The sequence below is a fragment of the Bombus terrestris genome, chromosome 4 (assembly GCF_910591885.1).
Source record: "Bombus terrestris chromosome 4, iyBomTerr1.2, whole genome shotgun sequence".
Taxonomy (NCBI): Eukaryota; Metazoa; Arthropoda; class Insecta; order Hymenoptera; family Apidae; genus Bombus; species Bombus terrestris.
This window is the reverse complement of record NC_063272.1, coordinates 937,450-956,107: the sequence shown is the minus strand read 5'-3', so window position 1 is coordinate 956,107 and position 18,658 is coordinate 937,450. Positions and strand designations below refer to the sequence as shown.

At 45.9% G+C, this 18,658-nt stretch overlaps 1 protein-coding gene across 21 annotated transcripts in view; it reads left to right on the top strand.

Annotated features, from left to right (window-relative positions):
* Nucleotides 1-18,518, top strand: part of LOC100643265 (protein turtle) — a 156,704-nt gene extending 138,186 nt beyond the window's left edge. For 12 of the 21 annotated variants that reach the window (XM_048405537.1, XM_048405533.1, XM_048405536.1 and 9 more), the window contains 6 exons: nt 103-275; nt 1,877-1,957; nt 3,768-3,953; nt 4,056-4,283; nt 4,529-4,622; nt 11,972-18,518. In XM_048405537.1, coding sequence (XP_048261494.1) covers nt 103-275; nt 1,877-1,957; nt 3,768-3,953; nt 4,056-4,283; nt 4,529-4,622; nt 11,972-13,166 — 1,957 coding nt within the window. In that variant the 3' untranslated portion in view covers nt 13,167-18,518. Of the gene's footprint in view, nt 1-102; nt 276-507; nt 577-1,876; nt 1,958-3,767; nt 3,954-4,055; nt 4,284-4,528; nt 4,623-7,968; nt 8,263-11,302; nt 11,388-11,971 lie in introns of those variants that run through there. The other 9 variants (XM_048405532.1, XM_048405544.1, XM_048405542.1 and 6 more) reach the window with 8 other exon arrangements.
* Nucleotides 18,519-18,658: the final 140 nt, after the last annotated feature.

Genomic DNA, 18,658 nt, shown 5'->3' with positions numbered 1-18,658 from the left:
CCGAGAGCAAACTCGTAAACGAGTACGTTGTTTCGAGTGTCGAACTAAGTATGTACGTTTTGGAACGAGTTTATAGGAAACTTTGGTTTCCGTTTAACGCAGGTACAGAGAATCTGGTACGTCGGAATGGAAAACGATTCCAGTAACTCCGTCTGGAAGCACGACGGTAACGATCAACAGCTTAACGCCAGGTACGCTGTACGAATTCCAAGTGATCGGGAAGAACGCTCTGGGCGATGGGATGCTGAGCAAACTCATTACCATCAGGACACTTGGTAACGATCTTTGAACTTTTGGTATAATCGGATCGGTGATACAAGGTGCCGTATGATCTATCGCGATAATCGTTCGTTACAATCCGGAACTCTCTATTTCGCGATAGTCGATTTTCGAACGAATATCGCTATCGCTGCAATTAACGGTCTTTGTCCATGTTAACATGACTAACAAATCGCATCCTATGCAATTCTTCTTTTCCTTCTTTTTTCAATCGCTTCACTCTCGAAGACGTGGCACTGACGCACTCAGCGACTCCATCATCGAGCGCCGGTCATGCTCCAGCCACGGACGAAAGCGGTAAGATCGTCGTTTCAATCGTAGCTGTTCGTACAACTAGTAATCGGTGTTGGAAAAGTCGTTTCCGTGGGTAGAGGCAGCGGCAAGCACCGAAACAACTCGACGCTACCGCAAAAGCTGTAGCTCCGAAATCAAAGGGACGATTTTGTATTTGAACGCGATCGACCATAAAACCGTCCGATTCTGAGCTTTCTCCCGCTCCTTCTCGCTCACTCGCTCGCTCGCTCGCTCGTTCTCTGAAAACGGACGAGCTTCGAAACGAGCTAACAAAGAATCTCGGTTGAACGATTTCGTAAAGATGCCTTGCGCGGAAGAAAGCTTCCCTCTCTTCTCCGTGACCGATGTTTATGAAGCTTCGTTGCTGGAAATAGCGATTCTGCGCGAGAATTTCAAAGTTAACGCTAAAACTCACCTCACCTAAAAGAAGAAGCAAAGAGGAGGGGAACGAAGACTTCCGTCGCGACTTATCGTATCGGAAAACCCATCGAGCCGTTCATTCTGTTTCCTCTTTTATTTCCTTCCCTCGAATCTGCCGGGTCATTGCCTGCCATTTGTACATACTGTATCTTGATTTTTCCTGCACGAGCTTGTACAGATTTTTATCCGGTTGTCGTTGCAAAGACAAGGGCGACGCCGTCCATCTTCAACTTGCTTCGTTTCGTGCATTCGCTTCTACCATACACTCACATATACGCATTCACACTCATAAACTTGTATATCTAGTAAATTTTTGTTTCATACATCCGTATGCAATTCGTAATCCCGTGAGATCGTAAAACGTGACCCGATTCGTCCATTTTTCCGGCATTTCCATATTAATAACGCGTAGGAATCAGAAATTTCCGCTAATAACCGGGAACGAGCCACGAACAACAATCCGAATTTTCTCTCGTACAGTGGTGCCACGAGAACCTCAGGTACGTCCAACGTCCCTTTCCCTTTCCCTTTCCCTTTCTCTGTCCCTGTCCCTTTCCCTTTCTCTTTTCCTTTCTCTTTCCCTTTCTCTTCACCCGCATCTTTCTTTCCCCGCGCTTCAATTTTTGCCTCTTTCCATTCCCCATTCGTCGCTGTCTACGCATCAACGGTCTCGAAACTCGTTAGCCCGCCTCGAGTAACACGATTACAGCCAGCTTAACGAGAATTCCGGTGGATCGGATTCGCGAGGATCTCCTCCGCGCCGATCCTGCTCTCTGCGACCTATTATTAAGGCACGACCAGTCACCCCGGACCACCGGATCCACTTGTCTTTCGACTCCCACCTGATTTCTCACGATTGCCGTTTTCTTTGCTCTCGTTTCAGACATCTTAGATCATAATACTCTCATATTACCGACCGATTCTACCGGCAACCCAGTGTTCCCGCCAATCATGCGCCCGAAAGGTATCAATTTCTTTTCTTTAATTTATTTACTCTACCGCGTGCATTCGTACAATTTTCTTCGTGTTGTAATTGGTTTATAAACACTTTCAGTCGGCACTCAATATGAAATTTATTTTAGCCTTTTCCCAGTCGTGTTTTCTATCGACTATCTCTCCCCGTTTATCCTTGCCCCGTATCCAAACGTTTAAATACCGTAACGTGATCAGAAGGGGACGATAAACGCGAGAAGAAGGGAAAGCGGAGCCTTTGCATCGAAATCAATTGTCATTCACGATGCTGTACAGGCCTGGCGTAAATTTTGTCGACAGCGCGCGAGCAACGTAAAAAGTCAATAAAGACCGAAAGCGTCGAGAAACGCGTAATCTCGTTAACAGGGGACACGCGGTCGACCACCAAGTTGGTTCTCGTTTCGATTGTTTTGCCTGTTTGTTAGCTTTTTGTTGGGTCGTTTTCGTCGTCCGGCCTGATTTCGTCTCGCAGCCGGAATTACGTTTATTTTCGGAGCGAAACACGGACTTGTTTCGGCCCACTAAATTTTTTCGTCTTTCAGTCGACGGAGACTCGATTCTCGTCGTTGTTTCGCGTGCTTCGCTCGCTATCCGACAAACGAACTTTTTCCCCCAAATTATTCGTCGAGATAATGTGCTCGAATTCAATAGAAACGAACGTACGAAAAGAAAGGGAAAGGAGGGGTGAAGGGTTGGCGGCTGGTATCGAGAAGCGGAGAGTTTGCTTTCGAGTGGAACTCGGTCGCATCGAGCGCGCACGGTGCGACGATCGAAACGAGTACGGTCGAACAAAAACGCAAGGGTCGCCTTTGCGGGGAGAAATTTTCATTCGACCGGCGCGAATTAATTGCAGCCACTCGTGGCCGTTACATTGGTAAAAAGCTTTTCGCGAATACAATAACCGCGTTCCAGTTATTCACGGTATTCCCGGACGCCACAGCGCGGCGCCTCCATCGAGAAACCATTTATATTTTTGTGCCTGCACGGTTAAAGGGGGTGAAGCAAGGTGTGGGTAGATGCGGGCACGCGTCCTCGTGTGCGTCTGTTTTCCGTTTGCACATTTCCTAATGCACACGTTACCGGCTGTGTGGTTGACAATTTATTCGGCACAGCGTGCACGACCGCGGAAATGAAGTTAACAAATAGGTACATTGTAAATACCGCAGAAACGATCGCAGAAATATCGGCCGCTTCAGTCACGTATATTTTTCCGTCGTGAAAATTTATCGCATTGTGCCGTGATACTGTTTAACGGATGCAAATAATTACGAATATTGCCAGAAAATTTCATCGACAACGCAAAAGTACGTACGCGCGTGTCTTTTTTTTTTTTTGTTAGTCTCTCCTTTTATCAAGTTTACTTGTTTTTTGCTTGTCTTTTTTTAAATTCTACTCGATTAAAGATCGAGACGACGACAAATAAATCTTGACAAACGGTAACGTTAATGCATTACGATGTCGCGGGATAGACAATGTTGATGCAACGTCTCGAAGGAATCGGAGACGCATGAGCTCATCTTCTTTCGTCACTACTTACATATGTATATAATGTTACGACCAAATTACTTCCGGCGTTCATTCGTTAGCCTTATTAGCGGCTGTAATCCCAATTCTGTCGCTGTTTCCCCCGTAACCACAGAGTTACGCGCTGGAATGCGAATAAACGCCCGATGGAAATCCTTGAGAAGGGAATTACACATACGGTATGGTCGTCGAGTATAACACCGGACATATCCCACTTTATTCTTTATCTAAAATGTTTCTCTGTCTGTCGTCCCTACTAATTCCATATAAATCGTCAGGACCAAAGCCAGGTCCTCCCAAAAATCTCACGGTGACGGAGGTCAGTAACGGTTTCCTGATATCCTGGGAAGCCCCTGTGGAACGTAATCATCTCATTCAATACTACACCATCAAATATAAGACGGACGGACCCTGGAAAACGCTCAACAAGGGACAGATACGACCCGAAGAAACCAGCTATTTGGGTACGTTCTTCTTTCACTTTGTTGCAAATAAACAACAACGATGGTTAAACGAAGTCTTTTTTATGTTTTCTTGTATCACGACGATTTTGACTGCGAGTACAGTGAAGAATCTGGTCGGTGGTAGAACCTATTATTTCCAAGTGTTTGCCAATTCGGCGACCAATTACGGCGCCAGCGAGCAGGTGAAATTCCCGGTGCCGGCTCGAGTGAAGCACAAGGCGATCACCGCGGGCGTCGTTGGCGGTATACTCTTCTTCATCGTTGCGATCATCCTCAGCATATGCGCGGTGAAGATTTGCAATAAACGGAAAAGACGAAAACAGGAGAAAGGTAGGGCTGGGTCGCGAAGAGCGAGTTAATCAGTCATTTGATTTATTCCTTCGAGTCTTACCTGCACCTGGGCTCGAGGTCGTCTCGTCTCTTTTCTAGCAATGTATTCTTTGATATTCGCTTGGGATTCGCGGTTTTCCCTTTAACTCGAAAAGGAGACGAGAACGGCCTGGTAACGCAGGGCTGGGCAAGCACCTGTGAACCCTGAACACTTACTCATTTAACATAATCTTGTAACATTGTAGAACTGCTTTCAGCGTATAGTATGGTGGCCTGCCGGGTTACCGACGCCAGGAACGGCGCAGGGCAAGGGCCCCAGGGAACAGTGCCTTTGAAAAAGTGAGTGTCTGTCTCCGAAAGTTCTGTCTTCCCCACAGGTTCCGACTTTATCTAAATTATCGATCCCCCGATTGGGAATCAATCGAAGATTAATTACGAATCAAGGACGTAGACTGAAGAGATCGTATCTGCACTCGAGTGTACGGTTCGTTTAAGCGTCGTTCCGTGATCAACAGAACGCTTGGATAATTGTGAAAACGAAAGGCACGTCCTGCCCGAACAAAGGGAGGGCTGTGAAGCCGGTGCAGCTACGACCTTGAAGAGATATATACATCCATCACTTAGGTTTAGCCAGAGCTAGCAATTAAGTCCACTCCACCCCTTCTTACGAGCATTAGGCGACCGAAGCACCGCAAGCATTTAAGAAACCTCTCACGAGTAATTAATAGCAAACAAAATATTCGAGCTATATACCAGATATTATTCATATACATTTTTATTATCACGGATGAACATATATGTGTATATATATGTATATATATATTTACATGTATATATATACATATATACACACAAACATATATATATATATTTACATGATAGACGTGTCGTTCGTGCGACAATCTCGCTTGCGTTTAAAATTCAAACAATAGAGTTTCGATGACCATCTTTTATGATACACGAGTGACGTAAGGAAGGCAAGTAAACATTATTGCACGAACGAAACTCTCTTTAATAACATATCTCTGAGTAACTTGTAAGTCGGGAGAGAGACGTAGGAGAGAATCTTCTCGTTCTCTCCTTTCGCCGTCTCGATCCACTTTTACGAAAACAGCAGTCACATCCACTTGTCGTTGCAAGATAAAGAAATAATGAGACAAACAAACGTAAAATACACTAGAATAAAATACAAGGGAGAGTAAAGTCGAGGATAGAATAAATGGAAACCCTCTTTTGATCTTGCGCAATACATAATAGAACGCGAGCCGCGTACTTATTGTTAGATGCATCGCATGACGATGAAAAACCGGCAGACTAAACCGCAGCAGCAGAGGTATTTTGGACGAGGTTGGAGAAACGATCAACGCACCTACATACGTATATTGGCGTCCGCCTTTGCGTGTGCATTGCGGTCTTTGGGCACGAGCGAACAATCGAGCGATACTTTTGCATTCGACCTGGTCCCTGGATCCGAATTGTTCCGGTCTCGGTTTTCCACCGAAATAACTCGATTTCGTCAAGTTACATATTCGACTCGTGCTGAGTAACACGGATATGGTCCAAATTCTGTCATCCTTATTTTATAGTTTCATCCTCGAATAGAGGGGAGAAGTTAGGGCACGGCACGCGACCGAAACGCGAGACACGAGAATAAAGATCCTATCCGAATTTCCCCTTTTCTGACCGCGATCGATACACACCTCGACCAATCCAACTTTTCGCCGCCCGAAAGACTGGCCAATTCTTTTTCTTCTCCCCCGATGTGGTATCTCGGAACACGTGCCGATAAAAGAAAAAGAAAAGGAAAGAGAGGAGTCGATCCGGGATCGGATCGGACGCTGTTCGCTCGAGCCTCGCGCTCGCCTTCCGTCGCGTCAGCGTGCAGCTTCTGTTGCCACGAAACAAGCACAAAAGCAAAACAGAGAGCGGGTCGTTCAATGAACGACGCCAGAGAGAATAGTTCTCGAGAGAGAAAATGATCGCACGGAAACGTTCGATCGCGAAAGAGCACGTTCGCCGACGTCATCGCATTTCCCGACGAACCGTACGTACGTATGAAAATCGGCCTCGATAACCAATGATAAGGTGTTCAGCTTTGAAATCACGCCAAGCGGACTGCACGTGTAGTAACGGGTACTCAGCCGACTATTATGATTTCCATCGTGGCATCCAAAAGTCCACAATACGACTGCAGTGATGCCTATTCTGGATCGTATGTCGCCTTTGTTTCCCGCGACGAGCCATTTCGTTTGTCGTTCGACGTCCGTTTTCTTTTTTTCTTTTCTTCCTACCCCACGATTCACCACCACACCCAACTCCAACTCCTAATCCCGTCCCCCTCTATTTTTCGTTCGTTCACCTCCATTGACTCTTAGAAATTTTTGCGGATAAATCATTCACCCGCGTTTCCTTCATTTCCATTCACGTCGATCTTCCCCTCACCTTTTCCTCGTTCATGGCTTATTTTACGACTCTTTTTTCTGAATCGCTGGCACGACCAATCGTTCCATTCGAATTACTTGTGGGCTTATCGCGAGAGCATCTTTTCCAACGATCGCAAAAACATAGCGTGCTCGCGATTACGCAAAGTACCATCGTTTGTATTCATCTGATTAATGCCTTTTCGATGTTTACGCGAGTAATCTTAAATTCATGTGCGCAATCAGCCGCGGCATTAACATTGATTCGAATAGTCGATGTAATCTGACGTGATAAAATATCACGAAAGTACCCGCGATTACTCTCGCCGCGGCAATGCTAATTCGTTGGCATTATCTACGCGCTTCTACTGTATGTCACGGTAATCGAATCGACCGATGGAGACCTCATCGTCGCGAGAAATGAAATCGACGAATACTTCTCGGACAGCTTTTAGTTTATTCGCTGGTCGGTCTCGTGATAAGCCCTTTTCTCGATTTACACGCGCGCGACTGAGTCTCCCTCGTGCAAACACGAACGTATCTACCGCGCTTCTCCCGAGGGTTTTCACGAAGCGAGCAAATAATGCACGATTATACCTACACGTATATCCAGAACGGGCTGGACGGTTCAGCCACTGCCAAGATTATCGTTTCCAGCTCCGTATTCGTAGCCGTAGATGTGTATACCTTTCGAATATCGTTGGTTGTGTTAGCGTGTACAATCGGAGATCGAAGTAGTTGCGGGCGGTAAATTATCAAAATCGATGGAAAAAGCACGCGTACGAGATACAAATACGGAGCTGATAGAACCTCGACGATCGATGTTCGAGGATCACGATCAGAGCAAGGATCAGAAGAGAGCCAACACGCGAGCTAAAGAAATTTTGCCGGAGATCGAGAGGGTTACGGAGAGAAAGAGCTCGGAGTAGTCTTTGATAAAATCTGTCGATAGTCGAAGCTGCGTCGCGTCATATGCTGCGACGGATGTGAGAGAAAAAACTAGAACGAGTGTAACTTCGGCACAAAGACATCTCCAGCGGGTTTGGAATTAATCGCTTTCTTTCCCTCTTTCTCTCGTTTCTCGTACGAATGGCAATCACGATAGAACGAAAGATGTATGACGAGGAAACGCGGCTAGAAAGGCAAGCGATGAAAGAGAAAAGAGAGCAAAAGAAAGAAAGAAAGAAAGGAAACGAATATGAAGAAGAGCTATAAATGAAAACGTGGGCGTCTCTTGTCCTCCTCTCTCTCTGTGTTTTCCATAGGTCGACAAATCTAAACGCGTGCGGCGAGTCAGTCTCGACGCTGACCCGTTGCAGCCCGTTGAATCCGCAACTACCACCACCACCACCACAACCTCTTCATCAACCACCACTTCCTACGCAAGTAACCACCCCCGCCACTGCCACCTCGGAGCCGGTCCACGAGCAGGCCCCCCCGAACCGTGATCGTGACCATCACGCACTCCACCTCGATAATCGAGATTACGAGAGCGTGTTTATCATAGAGAGGCGGAACAGTAAGCCTAACCTCCGCTAGCCACACTGAAAATAAACCAAGTACTACCACTGCTACTACTAATACTGCTACTACTACTACTACTAGTACTGCTACTATTACTACTACTATTACTACTACTACTACTACTACTACTACTACTACTACTACTACTACTACTACTACTACTACTACTACTACTACTACTACTACTACTACTACTACTACTACTACTACTACTACTACTACTACTACTACTACTACTACTACTACTACTACTACTACTACTACTACTACTACTACTACTACTACTACTACTACTACTACCACCACTACTACTGCTACTACCACCACTGCTACTACTACTACTACTACTACTACTACTACTACTACTACTACTACTACTACTACTACTACTACTACTACTACTACTACTACTACTATTACTACTGCTACTGCTACTGCTACTGCTACTGCTACTGCTACTGCTACTGTTACTACTGCTACTGTTACTACTACTTCTATTAGTACTACTACTACAACTGCTACCGCTACTGTTACTATTGTACTACTACTATTTCTACTAGTACTACTACTACTGCTGCTGCTACTACTACTACTACTACTACTACTACTACTACTACTACTACTATTACTACTACTACTACTACTACTGCTACTGCTACTGTTACTACTACTACTACTACCACTACTACTACTACTACTACTGCTACTACTACTGCTACTACTACTGCTACTACTACTGCTACTACTATAATACGGCTACTACCATCGCTCAACTACTACTACTACGTACCCGAGACAACGGTTGCTCCCGAGACCACGAAAATAAGAACTCGTCGACGACATACATGTATGTGTTTGTGTGTATCTGAAACACCTAATTGCCAAACGATACGTCGATCGGTCAAACGATTCGATCGATACTCGTGGTTCGTCGTTGATCGATCGAGCGAGCAAACGCCACTTGCCGCTGGGACTTGTCCGTTACCAGTACTATCACTACTACTACTACTACTATTACAACCTACCTACTGTACTATTACCGCTACTACTACTGCTACTACTACTACTACCTACTATGCGAGACTACAGCTCTGCAATGTTACCTGCTAGGACCTACTAATCTACCACTACTACCATCTACTACTATCTACTACTTAGGATGATTGTCATGACTGTAGATGAGATCAGCAATACAGGCAATACAGCTAGGAGTCACACTAGTAACATCCAGTCAGTACCCTAAATACCTTCGTTCGGCGGACTTAGGGAGTACATAGATACGAGACGAGAAAGACAGTAGATTTTAGTAGCTGAAAATGATTCGATTCTAATAATCGCTTAAACATAACGTACTACTACATAGTTTCTTTTTCGCAATTGATCGAGGTTGGCAAACGAAGCTAGTCCTTGTCATTTTACGTAGATTGAAATTGTTTCAATATACCATGTACATCGACTTTTGCATTTGTCGATGTTCATTCTCGATCTCGCCTCTACAGTGATCACCGTAAACCATAGAAAAACTTATTCGTTCGTCTCCAATTTTTTTTTTTTTTTTTTTCTTAACTGCCAGTCGCAATGATACTTCACTCATAACTGTCGCTGTCCTTCTTTCTCACTGATACGTTCATTCACTCCTTTCTGTCATCTACTTTGCTCACTTGACTCACGATCACTCACGTTCACCCGACTTGTTCACTCGATTTTTGTCTGTCGTCTCTCATTGTGCCACTCGCTCAATCGATAGACGATAATTAAGATACGAGCGAGTCGATGGTTTAGCAAGATTAACCGGTTAAATGACGATTGTATGTAATCGCGACGTAACAATGCGTATCGAAACGGACCCCGAAACCATCGAGATCGCTGTGACTACTTTTTTGCTCGTATATATGGAAACGTCATGAATTTCGCGCAACATTTCTGTATTCGTAGATGCACCGAACTGAGATAATTCTTATTAAAGATTCGATCGATAGCTTGCTTCATTTTTTAAAAGTGTCGCGGACCGACCCCGGTTAACACCTGGACATTTCGGGTACGGTTTCGGTGCGGCGAACGAAACGCAACGACGACCTCCCTTCATTCGCCGGATTCGGTTCGCGGCATTTACTTTCACCTTTAACCTCTTCTCTCTCTCTCTCTCTCTCTCTCTCTTCACGTTACAATCTCGATTACACGAAATAACTTGAGCAAACGGGAGCTTTCGCGGGGTCCGCCCGTTTGCTTTTTCAACTCTTTCCACTCACGTAGCATGTCACGCTTCACCAAGCATGACGATAAAAAGAGATACAAAAGTAACAAAGACAAAAGAAATGCAATGGAACCGCTGCGATAGTAATCAGGGTGCTTCCCATCGATCGAAATTTTAACCGAAACTTCTTGTATTCTTTTGTTGTTTCCAGTCTATCGATTTTAGACGAGCCGTAAAAAGACGCGATCACACTCGATCACACACGGACATAAGCAAAGAAACATAGGTAAGCCGCTTTCACTGCGGCTCTACCCTCAACTGCATTTAGACACGATTTTTCATTGTATTATTCATTGTTGATCGTTTTTACACGATTATTCGTCATTGTACGAAACTTTGCTCTTTCCCCTACGATCGATGAACATTCTTGTCTGATTATGCTTAAATCCCCTCTTCCTTTACCATCGATCCGTTTTATATATTTGTATCGTTGCACAATGATCTGTTGTACATTCTCTTTACTTGATAATTTTCCGTGTTACCCCGAGTATTCCTTCTATTTTCCGTTCTCTTCTTTTCGCGGACGCAGTCATCCGACACCTATTTATCGTGTCTGATTTACGATTTTGTTTCGCCTTCTTTGTGTCTATTCCGTTGTGAACGCACGACGAAACGCAACGAGTTTTGGAAGAACGTGAGACGCGATCCCGACAGGAAAACGCGTTATCTATTTGCTCCCTAATATCACCGCCTAGAAGTAACGTTCGATTATTTAGAGTTATATTTCTTATCATTATCGCCACGATATTGTTTTTTGTGAATGTAATCGTTGTGTTACAACATTCTCTCTCCCCCATCTTTCCTTGCTGCCGGACCCGAAGGAGGAGAAAAGGTGACGAGTTTCGGAGCACCTAAATCCACGATTGCTATCACTAAAAAAAAAAAAAAAAAAAAAAATTGGGCAATGAAATCTAAAAAAAAAAAAAAAAAATATTGAAAAAGAAAAGAAAAAAAAGAAAGATCCACTCACTGGCAACGCCCACCCGCCCACGATCCACATCACGCCCGACCACTCGTGCACCGGAATGCGCATGCGCATGCCTTCCTCGCCTGCATCCATTATTCGTTATTATACGTATACGTAATTAATTCTTAATAATTATCTTGTACGTTTAACTTGTACGTCTGCCTTTACGTTGTTTTGTTTTCCTAGATCCTTCTTTCCTTTTTGTTCGTGTTAACGTTGCGTATTTTTTACGTCGTTGTTGCACGTTTATCGCTGTGTATGACGATCGTTTAACATCGTCGAAGGAAGTCGATCGATTTTCAAACTGTTTCAATGTCCACCATGCTTCTGATTTGTCAAGGATAGAACCGAGTTGAGTTTGTCCAGAGTAAAAGAGCGTTCCTTGTTTTCTAAACGAAACGATGGAAATTTCGTCTCGACGAGCACATAGCGCTTCGGAATTCCTTCGACGGAGTTGATCGCGTCGCCATAGTTAACGCCCACCATTGCGAACTCTCTAACGCTCGTTCTGTCCTACCCGTAGACCTAGAAAAAGCCGAGTACCAGGTCTAAATCTCCTGCGGGAGATTCTGAACCCGGATACGCCGGACTCGTGCCGCGGCCGACCGCTGGGTAAAATCTCACGCGCGGCCGACGGCCGCTTCGTGGTAGCAGACTCGGTCCTCAGCTCGGCGAACAACAGCATCCTGGACGCTTCGAGCAGCGACGACGGTGGATTCCTGCCGAAGCAGCGGCTCAAATCCTCCTGGCGGCGACCGCTCGTCGGCACCAGTCAACTCAGCCTCAGGTCCGATGGTAGCGGTGTCTCCATCGGAGGGTTACCGCCGTCTATTCATCATCACGGGACGGTGAACTCGTTAGCTAGAATAGCGCCAGCGATCTGCACGATCTCGTCACCCAGGTTCTTGGCCAGTTCACCGAGCGGACCGCAAGTCCCCTGGACGCCTTTATACTTCAGCGATCTCAGTTCTGTCAGGCAACCATCATCCGGAGAACGTTCCTTTCCGACGCCGCCCGATTATCTTCAGCTTCGTAGCGTGCACCAGCGATACAGCCAGGAGCTTCCCTCGTTGAAGGCGATTCACGCCGAGTCTAGGAGGTTCGTACCCGTTCAACCGTTGGCGACCTCTTCGCCGCCTCAATCTGCCGGTAGATCGAGAGCGAGGCTGCCTCCTCGACACGCGAGACACGCGAGGTCTGCTCCGGAGCTGGCCGCGTCCCCAGACTTGGAGACATCGCCGGAGAGTAGGTCTAGCAGCTCGGGCTTCGGCAGTAAAAACACCTCGCAACAGAATCAGAGCTCGAGGAGCGGTAGTACAGTGGCCGAGTGGAGACCACCGCCTTACAGACCACCGCCGCCACCCCTGGTTGGCCGATGGTTGGAGCTTCAGGATCAAGCGAAAGTAGAGCACACGCACATCCAAAATGCCGTGGACGCCGGCAGCGTCGATGGACATTACGAGTTCGATCCTGTCTCGTGTACGCCGACCCCCACATCCGCCTCCACCCCGACCAGGGAAGAGAGGCCACCGGTGCATCAGATTCACACTATTCACGTGCCACACATTCACCAGGTGCATACGATTCATCATCAGACGCCGAGGTATAGCAGGGACAACATCGAGGCTAGAGTGCAAGCGATGAAGGCCGAGTTTCATCAGTTTCGGCAGCGGCAAGCGAGGAGAAGACAGAGCGCGCATCTCGAAAGCGCCTGTTGACGGCACTGTTCACTAGTAACTAAGCTGCATTCGTTGGATTTCCATATAGTTCCATTATCGGATATCTGCTCCGATTCGTTGCTTCTTCGTCTCTTTCGTGGTCAATCGGAAACGAGAGGAACGCGTAACGAGAGACGGAACGCTGTACGAACGAAGCAAATTCGCAAATCAAGACATCTCGATAACATCGGAAGAGAAAAGAACGGAAGAACGATCTCGAAGGCTGCGGGAGAGCGACGAAGTGGACGAATCCCAGCAAATCCCGGCTGTGACGAAAGTTATGCAAACGCGATTCCAAGCGGACGTCGCCGTCATTATCATCGGAGACCAACTGTTAAAGCACAACGAGGATCATCGTACGCGATTCAAATGTAGGCAACTTCAAGTCAATTCTACCAGCTGGGCAACCATCTCTACAAAAAGAAAAAGGCTGTTACAAGCGTCAGCTCAGGATACATAAATTTCACCAACGCGAACAACTAACGTAGTAAAACTATACGTTAAGAAGTTACACATCGTCCGAATCCGATCGTTGCTGATTTAAGGAGAAACGCGACATGCGAGACGAGTTCTCGTACCCCCCTACTCTCGTCCGACAGTCAAGGAATGTCACAAGGAGGATCGACGACGTTCCAGAGGATCCAGCGACGGAAGACGAAAGACGGTTCGAGCAGGCGGGGACGATTCGAGTTCGACGATCGTTATTGGTCATATCCCGCGTGTACCAACGACGCCTACGTCCAATTCGGACGACCGCGATTTTTAGCGTTACTAATATTATCGAGTAAAGGGAAAATCAGGCGGATGAGTTTCTTAGCGAATGGAAGTGCGAGCAAGAAGCCGGAGGACGTTCGGCCGAGAACAACTTGCTAGAGAACCGATTCCGTTCGAACCGATAACTAAATATTCCCGCCCGAGGAATTAAGCGAAACGATTGGCACGGAACGTGAAATCGGGTTCCAGGGAGAGAGAGAAATACCGATAAGACGAGAGACGGCATGATACTCCAAAGAAACTACACCGTGCTCCGAATGTCTTTTAAAACGACACGTAAGAGTAACTTTAATCGTACACTGTAAGTAATAATTAAAGAAAAACAAAAAAAATGAAGCAAAAAAAAAAATGAAAGCGAATGCGATGCAACTAAAAAAAGAAGATAAGAAAACACACAAGTAAGATAATCGAAGAATTACCACACACACACACACGCACACACACACACGCAAATATACACACACACACACGAGAAAAAAATAAATTAAAAAGTTAATTATATCGATGAGCAATGGACTCGAAAAGTGATATTAGGCCGAAGCTTGCCTGGAAATTGCTTAAGGACACACTCGTATTGCACTGCCTCTTTAGGGTTTCGCTAGCGACCCAACATATTATCGGCACAATAATTTTTCTTAAGTAAAGTAAACGAGGATAAGTAACGTTCTTTGAATCTAGCCGCGGTCTGACGGCCACGGAGTTTGCGAACACGCGCGTGCACGCATTCCGAGACATCGAGAACCGCTCGCCGCCTTTTTCTCTTGCCCCACCCTCGTCGCGAGCCCATTTTGCTCGGGTCGAGACTTTCGGCACGTACTTTTGCCATGCGAAGGCTATTCCTTCACGAACTGCCAGCGAACGACGACGATGGGACCGACGACTATTTCCCCTCTGTCCGTTCCTTCCAACGGGAATGCGTTCGCGGCAAGAGCTCCTGTGACTGACAAACCAATATACATACGAAGGGAGATCGCAAATCGTGCACTCGCGTGGAAGCATCGCCGTTGAATGCCGTGATCCGTGCATTAGAGACAAAAGAATTACACACGCGTACACACTCTTATCGACGGTACATGACACACTGGCGACACATTCGCACATACACGCGTGCACGCGCAAACACACATACACACACATTGGCGCGCGCGCGCGCGCGCGCGTGCGCGTACACGAAGAGAGAAAGGACGAGCGAATGACGAACGTGCGAGTGTTGTACGAATGATGACAGACACGCGACACACGTGTACACACGAGAAGCGTTCTTCGAGACCCACCTAATTCTCACCAAACGCATTGTATTAAATCATCTCGAGTCGAGGACGAAGCTCGTGGACGGCCCACAGAGTGTTCGAGGATATAAATACGGGCTAACTTCGATCGAGTAGAACGCGACCTAAACGAATGAGAAAGACGTTAACGTATTCACCCGCGATACTTTACACGATAATTATAACGTGTTACTTCGATTTAATCGAAAGCCGCTTCTAACTTCTGTTTCCTCTTCTTTGGTTTCTACCTCCTCTCTTGTTAAATTTTCTTGACTACTTTCCGTTCACAACTGCACACTACGTGCGAACACAGAGCAAAGCAGCAGCTGCGACTGCGGAGCAATCGAATACTCTCGGGCCGCGGCGCCGCGCGATTTCCCCTCGACGTCTCAGCATTTTACTTTTTTTTATAGTACAAAACATTTATTTATACGTGCGTGTTATAAATACTTATATTATATAAATATAATAGCAAGGGCTCTACTCACGATTCAACTATACTTCGACGAAAAGCCGTAAAGCCAACAAGTGCAAACGACGACGCGGACGCTGTCGAGGCAGGACGCTCTGTATAATCTCCGTTAAGATGTAACTGAATGAGTGCGGCGTAAGATGAGTGCTACATTATGCGATGGAGTGCGGCATAGAAGAGAAGAGTGTATCTGTTTGAGTGTATGAGCGTGCATGAGAAAGAGAAGGAAAGAAAGAGTGCGGAATAAACGAACAAGAGAAGCGTATAAGATGGAAACAAAGAAAGAACGGAGGTGACGCGAAAGAGTACCAATATTCTAAAGTAATTCTAATGATTGAATTAATAATTTGATAATTAATTGATATTGTACATCGTAAACGACGTAGCGTGTAGCGTATTAATCAACGAGAACGACGAACGCGGCGACGATTAATTCGTTAAATTAATTACTATTACTCGAGATCGAAGCGATAGCGAGGGGAAGCTCGAGGGGCACGCGTGATCGGGCCACGCCGCGATTTTTGAACTATCGTTGCTGTTGTATCATAATAAAATCGGATGTTAGAGGCGTGTCCCGATCAAGCCGTACGGTTCCCTGATAGCAAAGAGTGGCACACTGTGGACGCGGTGCCGGTGATCGATAACGAGGACGCACTCTCAGCCGAACGAAAGGAACCGAGCGATCGATCGGTAATCTTTTTGTACGTCGAACGGCCATGATCGATTTAAATCATCCGTTGTTCCTTTCGCGGATCGAAGAGTCGAACTCGACGAGATGACGTGGTACCGCGTAGAAAGCCGAAAGAGCAAATGTCTAGGCGCAGGGAAAGGATCGGAAACGTCGATCGATCGCCTCCGTGGGTCGACGTTTTAACCGATCTTCCTTTACTCGTGTGGTTACCCTTTGCCTGTTTAGACGATCGAGCAAAGAGAAAATACGGCGAGCGAAAGAAGTGAAAAACCAACCAATCGATATAGACATATAAGTAACGTGTAGATATATCATAGTTAGATACAACGATCTCAAGAATACGCGCAAAGTGTCGACGATCGCGATAAATCGGAAAGACGAGAGAACGAGACGGGGTGCCTGCGACGAACGGAGGTGCCGCCGCTAAAATTTCAGTGTAATCGTGCGGCAACAATAGATGGCAATGCCACGAATATCGTGTAAAAGAGTCTAAGATTTAGCAAGGAATATATATGTACGTGTGCATGTATAGAGAGATCGGGACAAAGGATACGACATAGAACGGGAGAAAGGATTAATGGTTTGGCGCGATCGCGTGTTAAATGAATAATATGGTTGAATCGTGAATTCGTTCGTGTAACGTTCGTCATCAACATTCATTACCGATAGCTTCGTTTTGCGTTTGTTCTTTTTGTTCATGAAAAAAGAACCGCTGTCCTCATCTTCTTCCTTTTCCGCATCTTCATCCTATTCATCTTTCTACTTTCCTATCTCCTTTCACTTTTCTACTTCTCGTATCTACGTATTTCCATTTCTTGCTCTCCGTCTACCTCGAGTCATCGTCATGGCTTTCTTTTCGTTTGCGATTTATCTTAGTCGCGTTATTTATTTAGAGTTCGAGCGAGTATGAACTTACCGCCGGATGTGAATGAAATTAATTTAGGTATTCGCTCTTTACGTACCTGAAAGCCATCTGGCATAGCATATATTTCAGAGTCGCGAGTGAAATTTTCATCCCTCGGAGCAGAACGTTTGCGAATCCACCACGTGCAGCAGCTAACAGAAAGATATTGGTCGCGGTCGAGCTACAGATCGCGCGAGACTGGATCGATCGGTTAGCGACTACGTTCGAAACGATCGCGTATATTTACTTTCATACTACGTACTATGTTTCTCTGCGTTGCGATAACGTAAAATCGTGAAAATATTTCGGAAAGTCGAGCCGTCGAGTCGCGCGCGTAGACGGCAGGCTAACAAAATGGCCAAAGAGACTCGAGGTCTCTACGATCGCGTACGTTTAGAGTTTACAGCGTCAGCGTCGCGCTACTATTATACAATGGCTCTCGGGTACTATTTTTCACCGGTATTACGATCTTCTCATTTCCATCACGGTATTCCGCATTCTTTCGAATAATCGACGCGAGTTTTCCTTCGATCGATAAAAATCGCAACGAATCGTGAACAAAATTTAATGATCGAGAGAGAGAAAAGAAGAGACGAACGTAGAAGGGACGGCGTCCTAGCGACGCCGCGCCGGTAGCAAGCGATCCGTTTTTCAAAATAAACGATCGTCGCAGTTCCAGATACGACGAGAGTTTTCGAGTGTTCAAAGTCTATCGGCATCGAGCACACCGACGATTTCTAGGGCAACGTCCAACCGTTCGTTCAACCATACCCGTTGTTTTTTGTTTTTTTTTTTTCGTTTTACAAAAAGCCACCCTTTGATTTCCGTTCGTGGCAGCGTTCTTCAATCGCCGGATATGCATCCGCGCGCGTGCATCGAATATAATCTTCTTATCGTAACGTTCTTCTGTATCGTCTGTCTTCGCTACGTTCGCTTATATATATCGTCCGTTTTCTTGTTGCACGCGCGACTTCCAACCGAGCAACAAAATGAAAGAAGTAAATAAAAGAAAAGGAGAGAAAAGAGAACGAATAGAAACGAACGAGAGGCGCGTTTTCGTTAGTCACCTTCGCGAGTGCTCGCTTTCACCTCCATTTTTCACCGTTTTATTGATTGACCTATGCTTTCTCGCGAACCTCCCCCCCCACGAGAACTCCAAGACGTACTAACCTAGGACAAATTGTAGACAATTTATTATCAAATAAAAGTGAAAAATAAAGCGACATTTGAAAGGAAAAAAGAAGAGAGTCTGTGTTGTGGGATATCTCTACGTTCACTCCAATCCCTTCTAGAAGTATGCGCGATACGTATGAGCGCACCGATTCGATTGCAACTCTAAACGCGTACACAAATAAATGCATATAGAAACTATACGATGCACTC